We start from the raw sequence: 23,944 nt of genomic DNA on the forward strand, positions 1-23,944 counted from the left end.
CTCCTGGAGCAGCTGGCCGGCCCGCTCGGGCTCCCTGCTGGCAGCCTGCAGCAGGGCTCTGCGCAGCGTGCGCCGGCACCTCTGCTGCCGCGCCTCCGCCCGCTCCAGCCGGCACAGCTGCTTGTACTTCTGCTGGAAGTAAGTGCAAAGTCTGGTCACCCTGGAGCTCCTGTCCTCTGCGCCGTCGTCCTCGGACCTGAGGGAGGGAAAACAAAAACAAACAGGCCTTAAGAATGGATTTATTTATTTTCCCAAGGAAGCTAATTAGTCATTTTAATAGAGTTGTTAACTCCGCCTCTCGCCTTCCAGCCCCACAAACAGCCAAGGACCGCAGTCGGGCAGGGATGCCTGAGACATGGTAAGAGCAGGACCTCTTTTCAGTTCTAAAGGTACTCACCCTTCTTAGCATGTCATTATTAGAGATTACATCAATTTATCATCAAGCCTGACACATTTAAATGTCTAGAGCCTGCTCTTAAAATTAAAAAGAAAAATCTATACTGCTAACCTTTATTTACTGTAAATGTCTCAGCAAACGAGACCAACTCGTAAATCAAGGTGCAATTAATGGAGAGGACAAGGGTAGGGAACTATGTAGTGGAAATCTGTTAAAGAAAGATCATGCTGGAGAAGATGGTCAAATTCTAACAAGTACCAAAGCTGCTGAGTTTTTCCAATCCCATTTACTCTTCCAAGTGGTGTATTCCTTTCTAAACCAAAATGCACACTCAAGCAGCTGGCAGTTGACACCTCTGCAGAGGTAAAGCTGAGTTACAGCACAGCCATGGAGAAGAAACTCACATTTAACTGCAAAGGTACTGGGAAAAATAATCAGACCAGGGCTAAGCAATGATCAGGTGAAGGACCGACCCAGTTCTTCATTTGCTGAAGAAAACATTTTCCCATTTATCTTGGCTTCCTGAATGTCCAGGCCCATATCAACAAAACTATCAAACCATGTCAACACATTCAGCTGAATGAAGTAAAAATCATGAAACACAGTAAAACCATCATAGGGACTTATTAAAACAAGAAGCTACCCAGAAGTCCTCCACAACAAGATCTAGTTTGCAGAACAATGGATTTTGTGCATTGAGCAACAAAGAGCTTACACTGAATCCAAGCAAAGCAGACTTTTTTCAGTTTTTCCTTTCAGTTTTTCCCCTCACAGAACAAAGAAACTTTTTCCCAACTTTCCTATTTGTATAACAAAGGAAGGCCAGGGGGAAGAACACAACTCCAAACAAATCAAGCAACTCAAAAGTTCCCAAGGTTCAGCCTGCAGAGCTTGGCCAGTGAGACTGAAGGAACTGACACCCAAGCCTACCTATAGCAAAGCAGACCAAAAAAATAAGATCCAGGAATGCAGGGAGAGTTGCTGTCCCTGAAAGGCAACACGGAGAGGACCCACTTTCCACTGTGAAAACTCTTACTCAATTCACACACAGGGCAGAATTTAAGAGGCTGCATCCATCTCCACTGAGGCTCCCCACAAAAACTCCACAGGAGCACAGGCTGTCTTGACACAAATGCACATTTTTATAAAGGCTTATATGAACTCAACCACACTGTGTGTTTTATTTGTTAAAACAGATTACAATTATTCTCTGGAAGCATAAATCACAAGGATTTAATCTCTGCAATTAAATGCTTAGTAGCAAATACAAACTGTTAAAAATATTTATCATATGTAATGTTTAAAAATGTTTTCACATTGAAAATAAAAAGATCTTTTAAGATCTCTTAGGAAAGAATGCCACCCGGGGAAAACAACCTGTTCAGAAAAATTTAATTGTGTGCTTTTTATTATAGATTTTCCTTTTTTCCAATGTATTAATAAAAGAGGAACAGAGATGGAATCAGTTAGACACAAGCAGGTCTAAAGTCTTTCATTACTGCTCTGGGACAAGATTTTTAAACAAAGTTGCAGACATACTGATTTAATTTTAAACATGGTTATAAACTAATTTTAAGAGAAGACAGGAATACCCTTTGGGAGGGGAAAAAAAGTTAATTTTTCGTGGAAGGTGTGTTTTTTTTTTTTAATTCAACTGTCTCCATATTTGAGACATTTTACTTCCCTCCCAGAAAAAAATCATGGTATGTTAAAATATTTTGAACTTCAGTTTATGAGGAGATAATTTTTAAAAAGCAGATGAAGACACATATACAAGACATAGAAGGAAATCATGCCTGCAGTGGACAAGTGTTTTCAAGTTTTCAAGGCAAACAGTTTCTAAAAATCTATTCAGAATTGTTTCCAGAGCAGTAAGATTAACCAAAACATCTTTATATTCAAAGAAACCTAAAAATATCACAGCAAAGCTTCCTTTTTTATTTTTGCTAGGCGAGTACTGAAACCAAAAGGTACTTTTATTGTTGTCCTTTCATAAACAAGTTTACCAACTTCTATTTAGTTTATTCTCTTAAGCTGCACATAAAACTTCTGAAGTTCAACTTAACGTGTGGCATTTCATTTTTCAAAAGATCCCTGAAAGTGCACACAAACCATTTGATAATCCAAAATGCTTCTTCCCAGCCCTTCCCTTTAAGGCTGTCATGTGCAAACATCAAGGGAATTATTGCTGAGTGTTCAGGAAGAAAACAAAGGCAGTACAAAGCAGCAGAGAGGAAAAGCAAAAGGGTACTGTGAGCAGCCAGGCACTGTCAGGGCACCAGGAGAATATTCTCTCCACCCTGAGACAGCCCAGCAATAGTACTTCAAAAGCCTCACAAGGAAGGATTTGAAGACCCTTCTCTTTTTGCTCTCCTAGTTACTGGGAGTTCTTAAATCCAACTTTGAGAAGACTGTTGGTATTTGCTCTTTGGGTGAGCTGGTATGGAGGGACTCCAAGCTTCACACTCCCTTTCCAAACTTGCTACTTGAAATGCTCACTTTATCTCTATTTCAGTGGAGGGAGTGAAAACCTGCTTTGTTTTAAAGTTGTCTGTTTTTCAGCACTTTCTAAGCTACAAGACCCAGTAGCTGAATTATCTAGGGGGAAGCTTCATTAATCTACAACAGGGAACAGCCCCTGCTTACCCTCCCAATTGCAGCTCCAGGGAGGAACTCCTCCCAGCCCAGCAGCCTTCCTCACCAGCCACTCCTGCACTACTATTCAAACTTGTGCCTACCACAGGAACCCCATTTCTCAAAATTAAAGGACAGAATAATAAATGCAAATATTTGGCCTGTGTTTCCACAGATGGTTGCAACAGTATGAAGTGTGTAGATTAACAGGCTAGAATCACACAGAATGGTTTGGATTCAAAGGGACCTCTGTCAAGCACCTAGTCCAATCCCCCTGCCAAAGCAGCTTTGCCTAGGGCAGGTTGCACAGGAGAGCATCCAGGCAGGTTTTGAATATCTCCAGAGAAGGAAGGTCTACAACCTCTCCAGGCAGCCTATTCCAGTGCTCTGTCACCCTCACAGGAAAGAAGTTTTTCCTCATGTTCAGATGGAACTTCCCATTGCCCCTTGTCCTGTTGCTGGGCACCACTGAAAAGAGTCTGGTCCCATCCTCTTGCCACCTGCCCTTTAGGTATTTATAAGCAAAAGAAGAGCTATGAATTGAAACAGACTATGAGTAAGACATCAAATCTCAGTTCAAACACAGCAGAAGTTCCAACTACACTTGGCAGAAAACACTGCATCAGCCCTGGCAGTGGCACAGACATCCCCAGCCCCTGAAATGGTGCAGCTGACAGACCCCTGGACACCACACTGGAACACATACAGCACCTGCCCTGATAGTTTTGTGACAGTGGAGACTCCCTGAGTCCTCCCTCCCTCATTATTTAGGTGGGATTACCAAGTTTCAATGGGAGTGAGGAGACGAACCACAGAGTAGAAAATCCACACAGAACCTGTCACGACTACAAGGATCCAGAAAAAGATCCTTCCTCTGTGTGAGGGGTCAGATCCATGAAACACCTAAACAAAAGCCATGGGGAGACAGATCCATGAAACACCTAAACAAAAGCATTTCCAACAAGATCCCTGAGCCTTTGTCCCTTTAAGAAAAGCCAGCATCTTACATCTTAGAGGTGGGCTTCCTTGAAACTCAGGAAGTATTCTGTGCACCAGTAGCTTATTTGGGCTGATACAGCACCTGGAGGCCTCTGGTGCAAGTCAGTGCACATGCACAATCTGTCAGGAGATGAACTTGTATATCTAAAGCAGACAATCACCTAACATACATAAGCACTCACGTTAAGACAACCAGGAAATTGGCAGTGACCGAAACCCCACAACCACACACCAGCATCCTGGACACTACAGATTAAATCAAGCTGCATCTAGCTTCCAATAGGATAAACAAGAAGCCAAGTTACTTCTAACAGACACAATTTTGCTATTTTTCTAGGGAGTAGTGCTCAAAGAAAGTCTTCTACTGAAGCATCAACATCAGCACATCAGGTTCTACTTGGCAATGTTCAGTTGAAGGCAAGTGAACTAAAGAAATCTACTGCTGTTAAGACATTAATTTTAAACCAATCTGGTGAATTTTTCAGAGTCTAAGAGCAGCTACAGTACCACAAAGAAAGGTCAACAGAAAGTTAGAGGATACCCTCCACAATCATACAACCAAAAATGTTGAGAACAAGCTGTCCAGTAATGCAGAAATTAACTGTTCATTTCTATTAATCTGTTCTGAGATGCATCCCTCCTGCTGCCTTCCACAGAGTCAAATGGAAAAGAACAGAATGGAGTCACCTGCTGGAGACACATCCCTTCAGCACAGGGACTGAAAGCTCAGACACAAATGGACAGAGAAAAAACAGCTTTAAGTAAGTAAATTCCCATTGGTTTAGGTATGTGATTTTAGAATCTAAATGTTTTGGGAAACAATCTCCATTGGTTTTCTGTTAAAGCAAGCCCCCAAAAATCTAGAGCCACAGCAAGTCATTGGCTGACCAAGTTAGGAGCCACCAGTCTGCACTGCCAGATTAGCCAGACAAGTCATTTTGACAGATCTGATCCCCCAAGAAACAGCCTGAACCAATTCATCTTCAACAGCAGGTCACACTGCAAAAGTGTCACTGTGAAACACTTTAGGTAACAAAAACCCCTAGAGAAGCTTGCAGAAATGAAATTAAAAGTTTTACAAGGCTGACATCAAGTCAGTGTATCAATGTTTATCCATAAACAAAATTAGGCAAGTTGTTGAAGAGCTAACACTGGGCAGGCTGATGGAAGCACAAAAGCAGCCAGTACCACACAAAAATTTATCCATCATAATTTAGCTAAGACAGTGTTTAACTTAAGTGCATAAAATGCTAGAATGAAACAGGAAATGTCAAGAAAATGTGTTCTTTTCTCTCAGTATGTGAAAGAGTAGGAAAAATCCAAAGGAAGTTAAGACAAATAAAAGACAAAATACACAGAGATGACCTTTCTAAGTTGACAAAACCCCAGGGATCTATGGAAGAACCAGATCAAATGTCAAAGACAGAAGAGTGTAAGGGAAGTTATTTAATAGATATATCTGCTTTGAAAATTGTGTATGAATTAAAAGTCTGAAAGTCTGCTCATATTTTCCCAAAACAGTTTGTTTAAAATTTGCCTTTTAAGATAAAACTAATGTTTGTGAAAGCTCACTCTCTCTCTCTGTCTGCTGAAGCCCTAAAAAACAATGGTCATTCATCAGAGAAAAAAACCCTTTTAAAAAAAGGAAGTCTGCATGCTGATATTAAGCTTTGATTCACTGAAGGCTCTCAGTATTTAGTGTCCTGGTGTCTGTCCTGATGACAGAGATACAGCTTTGCTGTTCAGCTTGTGGACAATCTTTTGAGCTGGTAAGAAGTTCCAGTAATTTCAGAATTGCCATGTAACAACAAAACATTTCATTAACAGAACTCTAACTGTGATATTTAAAAATTAAGCAAACAGGAGAGAGCTGTAGTATCAAAAATTCCAGCTGCATAATGGAAGAGAATCACACTGTAGAAACTACAGTCAAACCTGACTGAGACACCAAATTCCTTTTGTTATCTACATGCTTCTGTTTTGCTACAATACTACACTTGGGATGCTTTAACTTTGCACCTTAAAATTTATATTAGCAGACATACATTGTCACATCCTGCTGTAAGTTCAGATTCATGACAGCAGGATGTAGAGAACACCACAAGCCCTTCTGCACTAGCAGCTAACACCTGCTCACCCCTTCAATCACATCACTTCTATCAATGCAGAGGTTTATTGAATAAAACAGAGGTTTATTCAACACTTAATTATGAAAAGAGATGCCATTACCTTTAAACAAACAATGTCTTGCACAATTACCATAAAGATTAATGAGTAAAATGTAGCAAGTTTACTAACAAAGTTATTCACAAATAGTAGGAAAGGCAAGAAACCAACAGCAACAAGTCCCTTCACTAGTTCTAATTCAGGATATACCTCTACTCAGTGAGGCACACAAGTTCACAAACAAATCACACTAAACCCAATTAAATTTTGGCAAATAAACTTAAATTCTTTCTTGGGGCATCCTTACAATAGCAGAGTGCACAAAGGTCTCAAAGTGAGGTGGAAACTGGGACAGAAGGCGACAAGCTGCTTCACAGCTCTCACAACCAAATGAGTTCAAACAATCCTTCGTTTCAGCAGAGCTCTCAAACAAGTGCTCAGGTTCCACTGACTCTGCTTGAAGTGAAGTTCACATTTGCATGATTTATTCCATCAAGGCCAGGATGAATGCTACAGAACCATACTCACTCATGCCTCTCGTAGCCGAGGCTTTCTCGGACAGCCCACGCAACCTGGTAAGGGGAGGTTTGCTCTGAGTCTTCCAACTCTTCTCCACTGTCTTCAGACCAATCCAGCCCTAGGGGAATGGAAAACATGAAAGCTGGATGAAAAGTGTATCCACTTGAGCAACCTCTGGCACAAAAAATGAATTTGTAGTATAGCTGCAAGAACAATCATCTTTGCTAGATCCTATCATATTCTCAGTGACACAGGCAAAGTTCCAGGAACAGCTCTGTTAGTGTGCAAATAGCATGCCCTGACTTTTGACAAATTTGGAGTTTTCCTTCTGAAATCCTTATTGGTTTCTTTACCTACAAGCAGTGGAAAAAAAATTCCCAGCTTTCTTATCCACAGAAAAATATTACAGCTTCCATGCAAAGTACATGGAATCTTTATAGACAAAGAAAGAGAGAAGTCCCTGCCAGGAAGAACTGAGCATCTGCTAATTTTCAATACTATATCATCTAAACAGGTCTCTTTCATTTCTGTTTGTATTTTGATGCCTGTTCTGTGCCAAAACACAGGAAGAATAGGAAAACCATAAGACAGAGCAGCATGGGCAGAGATGCACAGTTACACAGGATGTTTCTCTGCTCAGTCTCTGAAATTGCCTGCCAAATGCATACATTAGCATGAGAAGAGAGCTAAAGGGAGAGATGCAAAGACTCCTGCACTTTCACTAAGCACCATGCTTTTGCTTAATGATGATGCAGTAGAATCAACTTATTGTATGCACCAGCAGCCTCAGCTACTCCAGCTAAACACAATCCTTGAGCAGGACAGCCAGAAACAGAGTCCTGTAAGTTCTCAGGCAGAACATTTTGTCTGGAGCTTCATTTTTTGTAGCTTTTCCTACTCTCTCTCTCACATTCAGTAGAATTCTTGCCCATTCCTTGCAGCAGGTGGGATAAAGTCATTTACAAGCCAGCATTATTACTTTGTCACTTGTGTGCTCCTTGGAAATGCAGCAGCAGTTGGGATAGAGTTAAGAAGCACTTTATTTTTGCTAAAACTAAATTGCTTTATCTGAGGTGATTCTGAAGTCAGATGCTTTGAATTTGAGAAATGCATCAGTACTTGGGCACCTACTTTCAGAGTCAGAATATAATCATCAGGAGTGCCTTCATCCTTTAGAAGTAACACTTCAAAATAAACCAGCAATATCAGAAACCTTATTTTTCAGGAACTTCGGCGTCCTGAAAATTCTATTCTTCATTCCTATTTTTGACCTATGCATTTGAACTAGATTAAGATATCTTAGGACATTTGATAAAATGCCAGATTTTCAATTTAAATGTTCTTCAGTCTCCTCTCTTCCACAAAGGAATGAAAAAAACCCAATTTAACCACTGGATAAAGATGTCCACAATCAAAAGCATGTAACAAATTATTTATCCAAAGCTTAAAAAAAAAAATCTGAGGTTGCATTGTTTTGTTTCTAATGGGCACTGCAGAAATGGAGGAATAAGATCTAATCCAGGTTCAGCTACACTTAGATTGAAGACTGCAGTTACATTAATATCCAATTACATGGCTCTGATATAGGTACACATAAAACTGGCTGCATCTTTTTACAGGTTCTGTGCAGTCACCTCTAGTGCTACTCTAGCATAAAAAAGAAAACCTGAAATTGTCTGAACTGGCATAAGCAGTCTTTAATATTAAGGCACATGATGAATAAATAACAAATACATTTTCCACTCTCACATAATTAATCTGTGCATTCCATTACTTTGCCCAATATGAAGTATTCTAATTCCATGCACACAGTTGTGCCTCTGCATAACTGTACTCCTATAGCAGTTTTCTCCCTATGCCTGGTCACCACTAGAGAATGTAAAACATGAAACACCAAGTGATCTTTCAAAACACAGGTCACTTTCTAAGCTGCTGGGGTCTGTGACACTCAGAAATGCCTCTGGAGTTGCCATTTCTCAAAAGACCTCTGTTATATATAGGACCATCAAAGTGATTTTCTGAAGAACAATGTCCTTTGGAGACATGCTATGGGATGCTAATTATCTTCTGAACAAAGAGCCAGGCTACCCCTCCAGTGCCAAAGGGCAGATCTTAACAGCAAATTTAAAAAAGGTTAATTGAAATAGCAAAAAATTACAGATGTTTGCAATTAAATAAGATGTTATATAAAGAACAGCCAGATTTATCTGAAGTCTTGTTTGGGTGTTTTTAATTACAAATGGCATTCCTTCTCTAATATCACACCCTGATGCCTGTTTCCCTTTTCCCTGTCAGTATTTCACTCGTCAGAAAAGTACAATCTAAAACTAAGCAGAAAAGTAAAGCAATTTTGGAGGGTGAGGGAGATAACAAGGACAGACAGGTGTACCTAGGTCTGCATCTATCACCAGACAAATAAGCCACAAGGGCAGATGCCTTTTTAAAGCTTTATAGAGCACGACTATCATAGCAGTGAGTTGGTCATATTTACTTATATTTTCACAAGCAGCATAGATTATTGCAGTTTCTACATAAATAAGGAGGGGACTACTCCTGCACTGACTTGTGGACAAGACTCCACACCTCCAATGACCTGCTGTAACAGTGCTGCCCTCCTGCAGTAGTCTTGCTTTTGTTCCATCACATTCCATACATGATTAGGCCCAATCAAGAAAAATTCTCTTGTGCTCCAACTTTCCAAGTCAAATCAACTGGAAATTTGGGTTTGCAGAGAATGATGGGCCACATCTCCAAACTTTTACTTGCACTCACTCTGTAATGTGCACTTGTCACATGTCTAACACTCAGTCTAACTTTGTCCACTCATGTAGGTGCAGCTGGTGCCACCTTCACTGCTCGGGTTGCAAACCTTCCGCACGATGTCTGCATCATCCAAGCAATGTTTGCCACACTCCAGTCTGATTTCTCAAATGAACATTATGAAGAATAAACAACCAAAATGCCCCAAACCCTTTGTGATACCCCCAGGCATTCCCTTCACAAAGAACAGGGCTAAAGAGAACACCAGGAGATCGCCTAGTTCAGGGTTACCTTGCGAGGACCACGTGTGAACGCGGAACAGGGCTAGAAAGACATTCCCCTTTTGACTTTTGGTTTCAGGCTAAAAAATAAGTCAGAGGTTCATCTGTTATGTACCCACCTAAATGTGGAAAGAGGTCAGTGTCCAGTTGCTGCTTTCGAGTGCACAGTTTCACCAGTCTCTGTAGCCGGCTCATGCAGGACGAGTGCGGAGAGAAGGCTGTGGCTTTCATGAGGACTCGATCAGTCCTTGGAGGGTCCATGGCAGGAGCCCTTGTGGGTGGCAGGAGAGGCAGAGGTCTCTTGGTAGACAACTGCCGGGCTTGTGCTATAGTGTGTGTGGTGGGTGCCACTCCCTGCATTGGTAGGCTGGTGTTGGGAGGTTGAGGTGACTTGCAGACGATGCCCTGCGGTAGCCCTGTCGGCTTTAACGAAGCTGCTGAAGGTGGCAGATGGGAGTGCTGCTGCTGCTGCTGCAGAGGCTGCTGCTGCAAAGGTGCAGGAAGGGGGCTAAAGTGCTCTTGACGAACTTTTAAAATCTCTGTCTCTCTCTGGCGCTGCCGGTTTTGAGCCAACTTGCTCTGCAACTTTTTCCTCACCGTCGCCCCTTTCTTTAGGTCATCATCCTCCTCGTTGAAAGCAAAGGGGTCTTCTAATTCTGCCTCCAGGTAGTGGAGAGGAAGCCTAGCCCCTGGAGGGGAGAGGGACATCCCATCCAATCCATTGGGCATCTTCAAGGCCAGGGTGGGCACTGTCAGACTGAAGGCCATAGCATCCATCTGATGCCTGACCTTTACCTCCTCTATGGGATCATTCTTTTTCTTCCTCTCCTTTTTCGGTATAAAGCCAAGTACCTGCAGGTGGCTGTTGCAGTACCTTGGAAAAGTAAAAGCAGTCAGTTACTAACTCAACTCTTGTAAACTGAAATCTGAAGAGAACAGACAGCACTGAAGGGAAACCCACACACCCCTCTCGTGCAAATCTGGATGGAAACACAAGAGGTTTTATAAGGTTTTATAAGAAGTGTCCTAATACAACAGGTAACTGTGGTGTTCCCAACCTGTAACAGAAAATAAACCTTATACAAGTGATGATTTGTAATTTTAAGACATAAACATCTTCATTCATTATTCACAGGAGATTCATAGACAACCATTCAAAATATTTCCTCCCCAGTAGGGTAAAAAATCACAAAAGAAAGTGAACAAAACAAAGGGACTGTCTGGTACATAAACCAATGAGAACTCAAGCCATTAACTCTAATCATCTCAAAAGCTCCCAGGACAAAATACACTGAAGACTACTTCCTTTCATCTGGCTGTCCTTCCACTGGAACTAGTTAACATGTTCACCAACACACATTATATTTACAAATTCTACTGTGCAGGTAGGGAGCAGTTTCTTACAGAGTCAAACTCAACAGAGACACCTGCTGAGAAGGGTCATTATTTGCACTTAATGAACAAGTAGCATAAATATTTCACTTCTGGTTTAGTAGTTTAACAGGACGAATTTTGTAGCCAGAGGATTAGCTGAATGTTCTTCAAACAAAAATCTGGTTTAAAAGTAATTCTCTGCTGCTAGAAAAAATGTTTACACAATGCCAGGAATATGTATACAATCCATAGACATGGATTTTAAGTTCTTCTAATGTAAAAAAGCTTTTAAAGTCATGTTATAATAAAAACAAAGGAAAAAAAAAAGGGAAAGTCTTTTAAAGTTTGTCATGAGGATTAAAAGGAGAAGAGTTAGAATTTATGGCCACAGATAACATACTAAGAAGTAAACAATTTTTGTCTGATGAAAACAAGCTAGTAATAGAAATTTAGGAATCATGATCTGCTCCTTTTCCTGTTTCACACAGGCAGGGCCTCCAGTCTCTGTAGAAGGCCACCAGCAACTAGATTTCTGCCTTTGCATGATCCCACCTATAACCTGCAGCTTACAGATGAAAGCAAAGATATGAGGAAAAAAATCTACATCAATGTATCTATGGATGAGAAAAGGAAATACCCATAAAAGTATTCTTTAAAATCTGACCACTATGAATCTAAGAAAACTAAGTTTAGTTGAACAAATAGGTTAAAATGAAATTATTCTGGGTCTTCATAGAGAAGAAAAATAGCAGCAAAGCTCAAAACAAATTACCAAAAAAAAATATTAACACTACATTAAATGACTTTTAACTTGTGACTCACCCCTTAAAGAAGCAACGTGTGAACTGCTTCTAAAGGGTCCATGAAAGGTAAAAAAGGAGAAGCAACTTCATAGATGCTGCTTACTGATCCACATGTATGCAGTTTCTTTAGGGATCCACACCCATAAGGACTCTCAAATCAGAAATGGGAATTTTTTTCCCCTCTGATTTCAATCAAGAGTTTTGCTCAGTGTGAATGCTTCCCTTATATTGTTCAGAATTTAAATATTGCCACCTTGTGCTTGTGTGGCTGTGAGGACATAACACTGGCTGGTCTATTTGCATTGTGAAAAACAAAGAGAAAGCAAAAAATAGAAGAGGTGATTAAACCTGTAAAAAGGTAGTAAGCTTGCTAACATACTGTGAGATTTAGACTATTAAGGATTTTGCTTGTTCATTTAACTCTTAACAGAGTAATTTGTATATGGTAGAGAATAAAGTTTTGGCTCTTTCAACTGACCATATTGCATCACTGAAAACCAACTGTATCTTATGCAGGCATCACCTCTGGACACAAATCCACAGATGCCAGGCTACAACATAAGGAAAATATAGATCACCTGCACTTGCAGAGTTCAGTACATGCTGACTTGGCTCTGTGCTTTAGGCTCTAGCAACTCCCTGTCTTCCAGCAAAACTGATTCTGATACACCTTGGACTAAAAGAAGCAAGAACAAACTGGGAAGCACACTTAGGTCTTCTCTGAGTAGAGAAAACTACACAGATTCACAGAATGTTAGGAGTTGGAAGGGACCACAAAAGATCATCTAGTCCAACCCCCCTGCCAGAGCAGAAACTACACACAGGCAGCTTTGGCAAGGCATAATTTATTATCACCAACACAGCCTTGGCCTTGTCAGGCTCCAGCTAGTCCCACGTGGGGCCAGGCAGGCACACCCCCTCACCTCCCTCTCCTTCAGGTTTCAGGATGGCTCTTTAGTCAGCCCTAGCCCAAACTGGCTCTGCCTCTGTGGCACTGCAGAGCCTGGTGTGGACATTAACTGACTCCACTAAAACCAGTCTATAACGAGCTGAGTTAAGGCAGTAAACTCCTTACATCAGGTGTAATGCTGGGAAGGTTTCAGCAGTTCATCCTCCAGGGAAGAGATTATTGGGAAGACTGGGATAGCACCTGCAAGTAGCACAGTCCCTTCCACATAGATCTGAGCATGAAACCCACGAGGGTCAAGCTGGCCCTACAAGAGCCAGTTCTAATGTGCCTGTCTTAGCAGCTCAATTTGTCACTTCCATAACCTGCCTGTGAGTTATTCTCAGCTGACAGTACCACACTGAGTATCTAAAATGACTTTTTTCCCCTCCCTTCCCTACCAGTGCCAGAGGTACTTATGCTGTGCAGGTGAGGTCAAACGCAGTCAGCACACGTGGTAAAAGCAGTGGGTTGATAGCCATTAAAACTGCCATAATATGAAGCACACAAAAGGTGACAGGCTCTGATTTTGAATGCTTCAGCTGCACTGTTTTCCACATCACTGGGAGTGCAAGAATCCAGAGAGTGAGGCATTCCACCTACAGCTGCATTCTGCCTCCCAGTACTCCCAGACTGGTATCGAGTCCTGTCTCTTAAGTAAAGGAATATCCCAAATAAACTGGAGAGCATCTTGCATGTTAACAAAGTATTTGAAGATTCACTTAAAAGATGAGAATTAGAAAGAAAATGGCGTTTAACCCAGCTAAATTGTAATAAAAATTAAGTTCAGCTTCATTATCTGTGTGTGTATTTGGATACAAGATGAGGAGAGGTGTTCAAAGGAAATACAGAACCTATGTCTGTATTATCCCATGTATACTCTTTATAAAAACAAGATAGTAAACAGAGAAACCAGACCCCAAATCAGGCAATGAAGTCATCCACTATTATTAGATTCAATTTGTAGAATGTTAATGGTTAATAAGAAATCTAATAATATGGCAGCATATTAAGTATCTTTGTGGCATCTCATTTATCTAGGGTCAAGTGATTTTTTTTTAAGTTTCTGTGGACTGACTATGAAGCTTTTGGCATATAATGTGTGCATCCTGTTAAGACATTTTATTTCTTCTAATCCTTAAAAGTGTAGAAGAAGATAGCTGTCAGAGCATCATACAGCCTGCATCTGATCATGTACAGTTACATGTCTAGAACTGTGATAAAATGACCATCTGACAGCAATTTTGTACACAGAAAATTAAAAGCTACAAGTAAAGAACTCAGACATAGCAGACATCTTTATATTAAGCAGAGTGTGAAAAAAATTCTCCTAAGAAACAGATACAGGTTTGTCTGCCAAAAAAAGCAAAAAAATTAGAGCAGGCACAGTCTTATCACTAGCACTCACTGCATTTTATTGTTAAAATTAAACTCTGCCCTGAGAAGCAGCCTTTTAAAATATTCTTCCAAACTATCACATCCTCTCATTTGAAATTAAAAGTTTATTTTCTCCTTCAGACACCTGCTGTCCTCTTCAAGTACTGTAATGTGACACTCGACATGCAACTGAATTATTCTAATATAACATACACCAGATGTCATGACCACACTTCACTTCAACTTGAGAAAAATCAAAAAGAACAAAGTGTGAACTCGATTCAAGGTGTAAAGAAAAATCTCGAATTCCATGGGAACACATGAGACTTAAAAAAAAGGGTATTAAGTACTACTAGTTCTATTGTTTTTAAGTGTGACCCCTGGTAAACAGCAACCCCAGCTCAGTCAGCTCCTGCATCTGAAATTACAGCATACCATTTGCACTAACAATTTCCATGATTTCTGTGAGCCTATTTCCAAAGAGCCTCAATTGTACGGTAGCAAAGAAACAGTCACTGACTGTCAAATTACAGCTTAAAGTTATTCATCTTGTGCCATTTGAGCATTTGCCCTACAGCTTCTGACAAACATTCGTGTTTTTTTTTCTCACTTCATCATTCTCCTCAACTGAGATGGCAGGTGAAGTGCAAGTTAATTTAGAGCACAGTCCAACTGTTGTTTCAGACAAGAGAGGGAGCTGTGAGCTGGGAAGGAAGTTTTATGTAGGGCACAGTGGGAACGCTGCTAATAATGCAAAAGGTTAGTGAATGGCAGCTAATAATGGGAAAGGTCAGGGAATAGTGGTTTGATTCTTTTTTGGCATGTTTTGTTTATGTTTTAGGCTGAAAAAAAAATTTTTCTAACAGAGTAAGTCTCAGATAGTTAACACACATGTTAATTAAATGCTGTGTTACTGGCAAAACCTGCAACAATGACTCTGAAAAATTAAAGTCATATATACCTAGTAACCAAGATCAGACAAATTCTGCTACTTCAGCCCAAGCAACATCAATGAGACAGGGGTTCAGGAACTCTTTAAGAGCAAGGAACAATGTCCTTGTGGTCACAGTATGAACCTCAATTCAGGAAATCTGGTTTGAATTCCCAACTCCCCAAAAACTTCAAGCAGTATCTCTTGCAAGGCACTAAACACCTGGGCACCTTGGGCACCTTCATTTGGGCAGGGAGTGGGGAAAGAATGGGAAAAGCAAAGAAGAAAGGGAGTGGACAGCACTTTCCCAGCTGGCTCAGCTGTTATCAAGTAATACCTATTTTATTCCAGTAATACAACACTACAGATCAGTGCCAGATCACCAGCACTGAATTGTGATTCTGGATTCGTCCCTGTGTGTCACCGCTCCTTTAGCCCAGAAGGTGTGTGTTTTCAACTGTTTGCCCTGAAAAAGCAGATGGAAACATGTTTTTGGCACAGCTGGCCAAACAAGCAGGCCTTTTTAAGAGCATGTACTGTGAGTGACAAAGCAAATTAATTAGAATGGCACACACTGTGTAGCAGGTTTGATCCAAAGTTTAGAGTGAATTTGAGAAAAATGGTGATCTCTCCCAAAAATTCCCTTGGGAGTAAGTCACTCTCTGCTTTCTAAGTACTTAATTCCCACAGAAAATAAAGTTTACTGGTCTTAAAATCCTCAGAGGAACAGCCTGGAATTTGATCCACTCACACCAGTTTCTCCCTTCTTGAAACCAGGCAGCACCTTCAAAGCAGCCTCATCCCTTCCCACTCTGCAGGTGGGGAACCACGACTCACCTACGGTCCTCAGATTTGGGGATGGGGTTGGTGCAGCGTTGGCTGTTATACTTGGCCACATATTCACATTGCTTGAAGGGTGCAGTCTTGTCCTCCAGAACGTGTCTGATGCAGAAGGCGTAGCCGTTGAGTCGCCTCTGCTTGCACAGTTTGGGGCTGTATGAGCACAAGGGCTTATTGTCAACCTCAGAGAAGTGTATGTGTTTGCCTTCATACATCACGTGACTCTGTTCCTTGTGAACATCAGCTGAAAGACCAAAATATTAAGAGAAATCACAGAAGGAAAAAAAAAAACCACCAACAAAGCATTCCATTCTAGCCTGGGTGTTTCATTTTTTTGGCAAAACAATACCTGATTTTAAATCTTCTGTATCATATCAATGTTAAGAGAGAGCCCCAAGGACACCACTATCCTGGAATGATGACGAATCAAGATGAAGCAGATTGTCTAAGGAAAATATTAACAAGGTCAAAGTCAGTCAGAATAAAAACAGATATTATTACTGCTTAAAAAGTATGTGGCCAGATGTAGTCACCAAACCCGTGGTTCAGCTAGCATCTAATGAGTTAAATCCACTAGCACAACAATTTTCAATCAGTATTGGAAATTGTGAAAGGTAATTATTGGGGGAAAAAAAATAAAATTCTACTGCCACCACATTTAAACCCATGAAACAGAACTCTGCTCATCTGCTAGAAAGTGATTAGGAGCTACAAGCTGAAAAAGGTTAAGTGTCAGATTTGATCACTCGCCTTCAGGAATCAAGTGGAATGAAGATTAACCCATTGGATTGCACAGGTTTTACTCCAAGTGCCTTTGCTTACAAAAATGCTGGTGACTATCCTCACTCTGCACAACCTTAATTTTGTCAGGCAGTGCAAGAAAGCTTTTTTTTTTCTTTGTAAAAATGATAAAAAAAGCTTTCTTAACCACACTTGATGAACAGCCTTCAGATCTTGTAGCTGCCCACAGCTTCTGCAAGCCTCAATATTCAGTCCTTCCTGAGGTCACCATGGTTCTTCAGAGATTTTCCTACCTTACTGTATTTATTTTAGGGAAATGTGGAAGTTAATTATGTCATAGGCAGCATTCCCATTGATGCCAAGAGGACTGAAATGTCATTTCAACAAGGGACTGAGTTTTTTTCCACCTCAAATAGACTCCTACAGTCCAAATCCATGCAATCATAAGGGACTTGTTCATTTTCCAACACTGGAGTCTTTGGCAATCATTTAAAAAATAAATAATAATAGACAAACAAACGAACAAAAACCAACCAAAAAAAAAACCAAAGAGGATTCAAATAAAATTAACAGTACACATATTCTACAGCTACTCTGCTACACTCAGCTTAGTCTGCAAAAGGCAGCTTTCATCCAGAAAAGCCATTCTGAAGCACTGGAATAAACTCTTTTGAACATGGCATATTCAGTACTCTGTGCATTTTTTTGTGTGTTATTGTGTGTTCTGCTGGACAAAAGTGCCTTGAGAAAATGAGAGGCAGCATGGCACTGGGGGATCTAGGAAAGCAACTCTAAGTCACCAGGGCAAAACAGAACACCCTATCACACCTCTAACAGCAAACTGCATAAACTTGGCCTTTCATTAACTAAAAATTCACAAACACACTTAAAATGCTTGAAGCAGTTGTATATGCACACGTGCAGCCAGCCAGCACACAGAATGGGGACATGTGCTGCAGACTGTGAGTAGCATGACTGACCTGATTAATCGTTTGATAGCAATAAGGATCATTTTGTTATTTCCTCTTTATACACAGTCCCCTTCCCACACACACATGGAAGCAGAGCCCCAGGGGCAGCAGCCTCACACTTTCTTTACACCAGAGAGCCACAACACAAGCACAGGCATCTCATCCAGTCCAAATCACCTCTCCCAGCTTCTCTCCATGCATGGAAGCACATGGAGTACAGACCACACACTATATATATTTGAAACCCATCACTGTGGTATGACCAACACTTCAGCCTTAAGAACAAAAGAGTTCATTGTTGGCTGTGTCCTTCAAGAACACAGACTGGGAAGAAGGAACTATCTCTTCCTCAGCACACTGAGAACCAAATAATCCTTTCAGACACATTCACTAAGGCAGATACTGACAAATGCTTTAGTATTATTCAGCAACAGGGTGAAAGAAAAACATAAATCCCATGGGGCCATGCCCAGTACAGGATTTGTGATCTGGGTTTGGGTCCTGTGTTTGAGAGACAGCCTCTTCCATCCCTATGGCAGCAAAAGTAATCAAATGAGTCTCAACTAATCACATCTCAGACACACACCAAGGCTGGCAGAAAGCCTATCCCTCTGGAGTTTGCTTCTCTCAACAGTCAACCAAAGCTCTAGCTGGTGGCACAGTGGACAGGATGAAAAACTTGAAAGGCCAAGCACATCCTGGACTCACCTGCTGCTCTCTACTTCTTTCTGGTTTATTTACCACCTTCTTTTAAGCTACCACTACCACGCTTTGCAGTTTTGACAGATGATCTCCTCTTTTGCACAACCAAGCCACTTTTTTTCTTTTCTGAAGGTTCTCAAGCAGGAGACCAAAGAACAAGAGTTCCTCAGAATGGTTCTGAAGTAAACAGGGAGAAATGCATACCTGGTGTGCCTCCATTAAGCTTCTGTACAGAAACTGCTCCACAGTTTCCAGCCACTATAATCCTGGATTTATTCTTGTGCTCCTAGTCTTATTTTTGGATTTAACTCATAATTAAGTCTTATTTTTACATTTAACTTGCCTGTGTCAAGGCAGGCATAGTATTTTATGCCTTACTTGTCTGAAAGATACAGGTCAAAAGTACAATACGTATGAAAATTTAAACCAAAATACTGACAACAATCCCCAAAGAAACCAATCAACTTGAACACGAATTTCTGGGTCTGTATATACACTAAGGGAAGCACATGTAAATAGAACCATGTTAAAAATCCTGATAGGAAACTGTCAGTGCAACCACAGTGTAATGAACAAAAAGACAACTAATACACCCAGCAGCCAGTGCTGTATGAAAAAAAAGCCGAAAAAAAAGCCAAAAAAAAACCCCCAGCAACCTACAGCAGCTCTCTCAAACTCCCAACTATATCTTTATTGGGACACTCCTACACAGGCTGCCTAAAACACAGAGACTAAGTGGATACACTGCCAGGATCAGAGACTGAAGTTGTATTTAATCTAAAAGGAGTTTTTTCTTTTTACTTTCACAGCAGCCCATATACACAAAAACCTGTAAATCTATTGACTCTGATTTCATCTGATGCAGTGTTTTATTTTGAACAAAACACACAGGAGTGCTTGACAGAGCTTTTTGCTGCTACATGCCACAAGCATGGAACAGACACACGTTGCTCAGTTGAAGAGAACTGAAACTACACAGCTAAATAGTGGGTGGGGGAAATATTATTTTTGTCCCACAGGATTCAGTAAGAGATGACGGAAATATGGACTTCCCCTGGAAAAACCAAATGCTTAAGCAGCTGTGCTTCACAGCAAAAATATCAGGGTACACAACTTTCTGGAAGCTGTTTTGGGTTTTGCACTTATGCTCTACATTAGAGCTGTATAAACTTTCAATAGAAACATAATTTATCCCTGAATATGCTCAAACTAGCTTTAGCCACAACCCGTGAATGAGAAATCAGATGCTGCTTCTTGGGGAATCTAGATTTTCCTTAAACAACTGCTTCTAAATAAAAGATTTTGAGCTAGTCAGAAGCAATGGGGCAAAGAACAGAAGAGAATCCAAAAATGTGTGCCACTGCCAAATGATGTAAGACATGACTGAGGTTTAAAAAACAATCATGGTGAGGGATAAGGTGAATATAGAATAGTCATACACCATGCCACACAGTATTAGAACTAGGGGTGCTTGGTGAAGCTAGTAAGAGATTGATGCAAAACATAATAAAGTACTTCATTTTTACTACTCATGTGTAGTGAACTGCTGGAATTTTCTGCCACAGGAGGAATTCTCTGTCACAGGAGGCTATGGAAGCAGACAGTATCACCAGATGCAAAAAGACAATAGGAAAGTTGGTAGAAAATGGGGACATAAGTGAAGAACCTGCTAGCATGCCTTATTTAACAAATATGGGTGGTGGAGGAAGAGAAGAACACACTAAAAAAAAGTGTCTGGGCTTTCATGCTCTTCCTGAATAGCATCACTTACTCCTACTGCCCAAGACAGGGCACTAGGTTGGACTGACCCTTGATGTGACCCAGCAGGGTACTTCTTACGAGGTTACCACTGACATTTGTCATGAGATAACACATTCAATTCTTCCCTTTTCCAGCTGACTGGAAGAAAATCTCCTCCCTCTGGCCAAAGCCCTACCTGGACATGTGAAGAGCAATAAACAGCACCCCAGCAAGGCTTTATAGCCAGGACAGGCAGGACACTGAGCAAGGCCACACTCTATAACATCAATGTTTAGGAGCAGAGCTACGTGTCCTGCTGAGCACAGCCACTGGTGATCCAAAAGGCACCAAAAGGTGGCTTAAAAAGTGACTGTAAAAGGAGAAATGAAAGATTTAAATACACACAGGGACACACCTGAACAACCTGCCTGCTGTCAGGCAGAGGAAGAAGCCAGCTCCCAGCTGCTTTTAGAACTGGTGAGCGGGCAGAATCAGTTCCCAAAACAGAGCTGGAGCTCTGCACTACACAGACCCTCTCCCACAAAAGTTAAGACAGTCCTTCAAAGAGGCTGGGAAAGAGTCTAGCAGGATATTTTGGGGGGCAATATTTGCTAGACCACACTGAGCATCAGCATTATTTTATATGGAAATTTGGTATCTACCATCACCTGTAGTCTACACAAAAGTTAATGGCCAAGTCACTACTAGAAAGCCCAAACTGCTGCAGCTTCAAATCTCAATTGGTAATTTTGAGAAAACACTATGCTGAAAATATTAGACTACTTAAAATCATGTGGGTTGAATACATTTTAGCTGTGTGCTCAGAACTTGACATGCAACGTACGTAAGACCCTTCTAGGCAATGGAATCCCCAAATGCACTGTAAATTGCAAGGCAATTATATGTCACTGGTTAAAAGATGTATAATTAAGAGGACTGAGCTCAGAGCTTCACACATTGCATCCCAACAAAAGCCACGATTAAAGATGTTTTAACTGTGTTGTTTTGCATTTGCTAATACTAGTGCAGACTTCACCCTAAATTGCTTGGTGTGTTCATGACATCTCACAGACAAGGTGCAGTCATCAACATATGCTTCCAAAACCATCAGCTTTGGGCCAGAGGCAGAACGTGGATCTCCAAGAAGCTCAGCTTCTCCACTAACACAAATATAATAAAGAGTAGTTTTGCTGATTCCTCAATTTGACCCAGAAAGAACAATTCCTTGTGTTGCCACATCTAACCCTATTGCTGAGACTAACAGTAGATACACAGATTTTAAGATGTTTGGGCAACAGTGAATTTTGTCCACTCAGAGATGAACAGAGACCACAAAAAATCATTGCAAAAAGACACATGTTTAAAGCTACCTTACAGTAAAACCTTTCAGTAAACATTAGTACAACATTATTAGAGGGAAAACAAAACTATTCCTTTTTTCTATTTCATACTAAGAAACTTCATGCAACTTGTATCTCTCTGTGAACTTCTCTGTTCTCTCAAGAGAAGCTGCAACACATCTAATTGTGGTCGACATCAACACCACAAAGTTGTAGCTTCTGTCCCCGTTCTGGTTTTTGGCTTAGCTCTGGTCATTCAACAGCTCAATTCTCTCCTACACTCAGCTACCAAACCAAGCCTGCTGCAATTCTGGAAACAATAGTCTTCTCGTTAATAAAAGCATCCAAATTGAGACAGAAAACACTGAGAAGCAACAAAAGTCAACTACAAGAGTTCCTTTAGGAACACTTCCACAACCCTTGCTCAAGAAGGCCTCTGAAGAGCCCCCCATGAGTCAAGCACACACATGCAAGCACCCTGACACATCATGGCACTTGACATGTTAAGACCTCCTAATAATAATAATGGCTAGAGAACTTACAGGCATCTAACAAGTTTCAATCAGCTGCAGAAAACATAACTAAGAGGAGGGAAAAGAACTCTTTTTGTTCCAAAAATGAACACATCCTTCTTTTTGTTTTCCTGCACAAAATGAACTTAGGCAGGAATTCCAATTCCAGCTGATTCACTCATTTGATAAATTGTATCTTAAAGAAAACACAACAGTGGAAAGCCTAAAAAAAACAACAAACATTTAAGACTCTAGGAATTTTAGAAACTATAATGGATTTTTGAAAAGATGTTAAGACTCATAACTGTCACTACGAGCACACTCCTACAGATTTCAATAAAGTAATTTTCTAAAGGTGACTATTCCTAACCTAAGGTTCAAGGCTGGCTCTATCACTGGAAGTCTTCTGAACAAGGATTTCTCTGTTTGAGTAGGTCTCAGGCCCCAGCCTTGCAATCCCATCCTCACAGGCAGATTCTCTTGCTTGCACAGAAGCATCCCAGCTATGAGCAGAGTGAGGGTTTGCCAGGGCGAGCAGGGCTGAGCAAAGGTGGCCTTCAGATGCAGCAACAAATGGAACGTTTCAGCCATTGCAACATCACAGAAATATACTTTAAAACAGTATTTCCAGATATCAAAACCACGACCCTGGGAGAAAGCAGAGACTAAACCTCCCGCAGCATACCTTGCATCTGTACTTGATACACTTTGTGACCTAAAAGAGGCTCTAAGTCCAGGCCTTTTATTTATTCAAATAACAGATAAAACTGCATTTGCATAGGAGGTTAATCAATATAACTTACTTTCCTTTCTAGTCCCAATACTGCAGAACCAAACAAGCTTATTGTCACGCAGCACAGGAATATCCCTCTTGCTTCAGGAGGAATGCTTAATAAATAAAATAAAGCAGTAGAGCTCCACACAGAGCAGACTTTCAGTAGCTATAAGCTATCAAAGTTTTGATACAGTATTACAGTAAATTTGTACCTCCCGAGGATATCCCATAGTGTTGAGAACACAGCACATGCAGCACTGGGCCCTACACACAAACTCATCATCAAAACATTGACCCAGCAAAATAACTCCCATTAGGTGAATTTTGGATCGCTCTCTGTAGATAATTCAACTTTACAATTAATAAAACTTGTCTGATCTATCTATATCACAAACAAATCAGACAAAAGGCTGAAGATGTCTGTGAAACTGTCACCAGGTTGTGAGCAATAGCTTCGTACAAACCATGAACACTCAAATTCAGCCATCAGGAGCTGGATGGGTCCAGCCTTGGTGTGAAACACTGCCAGGACAGAAACACTGCTCATAGGAGAGGGCACTCAACTACGAGGGAACGATGCCTTGCCCTAAATTTGCCCATTTTCTTTTCAAGTCTACTAATCCTCAAAAAATTGAGAGCAGCCTTAAAATAAACCTTCATCGTATGTTGTTAAGTAACAAACTCAGAACTAACTATAGATCTACATATTTTAATCAGATGGTGTAAGTCCTCAAGGTAAGTCTAACTGCAATTTCCAAAATTCATTTGAGGTTACTGGTACAAAGGCATTAGCATTTTGAGCTAGAAGTCATATATGAAGGAATAGTTGCCCAAACCTAGACACCTCCCGCGCTGGGACCGCAGCTCTTCCACCTGTGCGGGGTGAAGGGCGCCGGTGGGGTTTCCAGGGGGCTTACTTCACAACTACCAGACTTTCTTTTCCCTGAAAAAGAAGGATCCTTTCATTTTCAGTCTTGGGGGGCGGCAGCACCTCACAGGGACCCCCTGCCCAGCAAGACCTCAGCCTGCGGGGACAGCCAGGGTCCCGCGCAGGGGGTGTGGGAGCGGAGCAGGGCCCGAGCCCGGGCACGGCTGTACCGAGGCCGGGGGGCTGCTGCCCCTTACCCACGGATGCC

General features: G+C 41.1%; 1 protein-coding gene across 1 annotated transcript; it reads right to left on the reverse strand.

Annotated features, from left to right (window-relative positions):
- Positions 1 to 6: 6 nt before the first annotated feature.
- Positions 7 to 16,472, reverse strand: LOC103768839 (INO80 complex subunit D-like; the record flags this gene model as incomplete). The annotated part of the gene is made up of 5 exons (XM_008936000.1): positions 16,377 to 16,472; positions 16,025 to 16,271; positions 9,876 to 10,630; positions 6,725 to 6,833; positions 7 to 196 (listed from the first exon to the last, which is right to left on the reverse strand). Coding segments are annotated over exons 2-5 (1,272 nt in total), but the record flags the coding sequence as incomplete, so codon positions are not given.
- Between the last annotated feature and the right edge of the window lie 7,472 nt (positions 16,473 to 23,944).

This window comes from Merops nubicus, unplaced genomic scaffold (genome assembly GCF_000691845.1).
Source record: "Merops nubicus isolate BGI_N331 unplaced genomic scaffold, ASM69184v1 scaffold2470, whole genome shotgun sequence".
Taxonomy (NCBI): domain Eukaryota; kingdom Metazoa; phylum Chordata; class Aves; order Coraciiformes; family Meropidae; genus Merops; species Merops nubicus.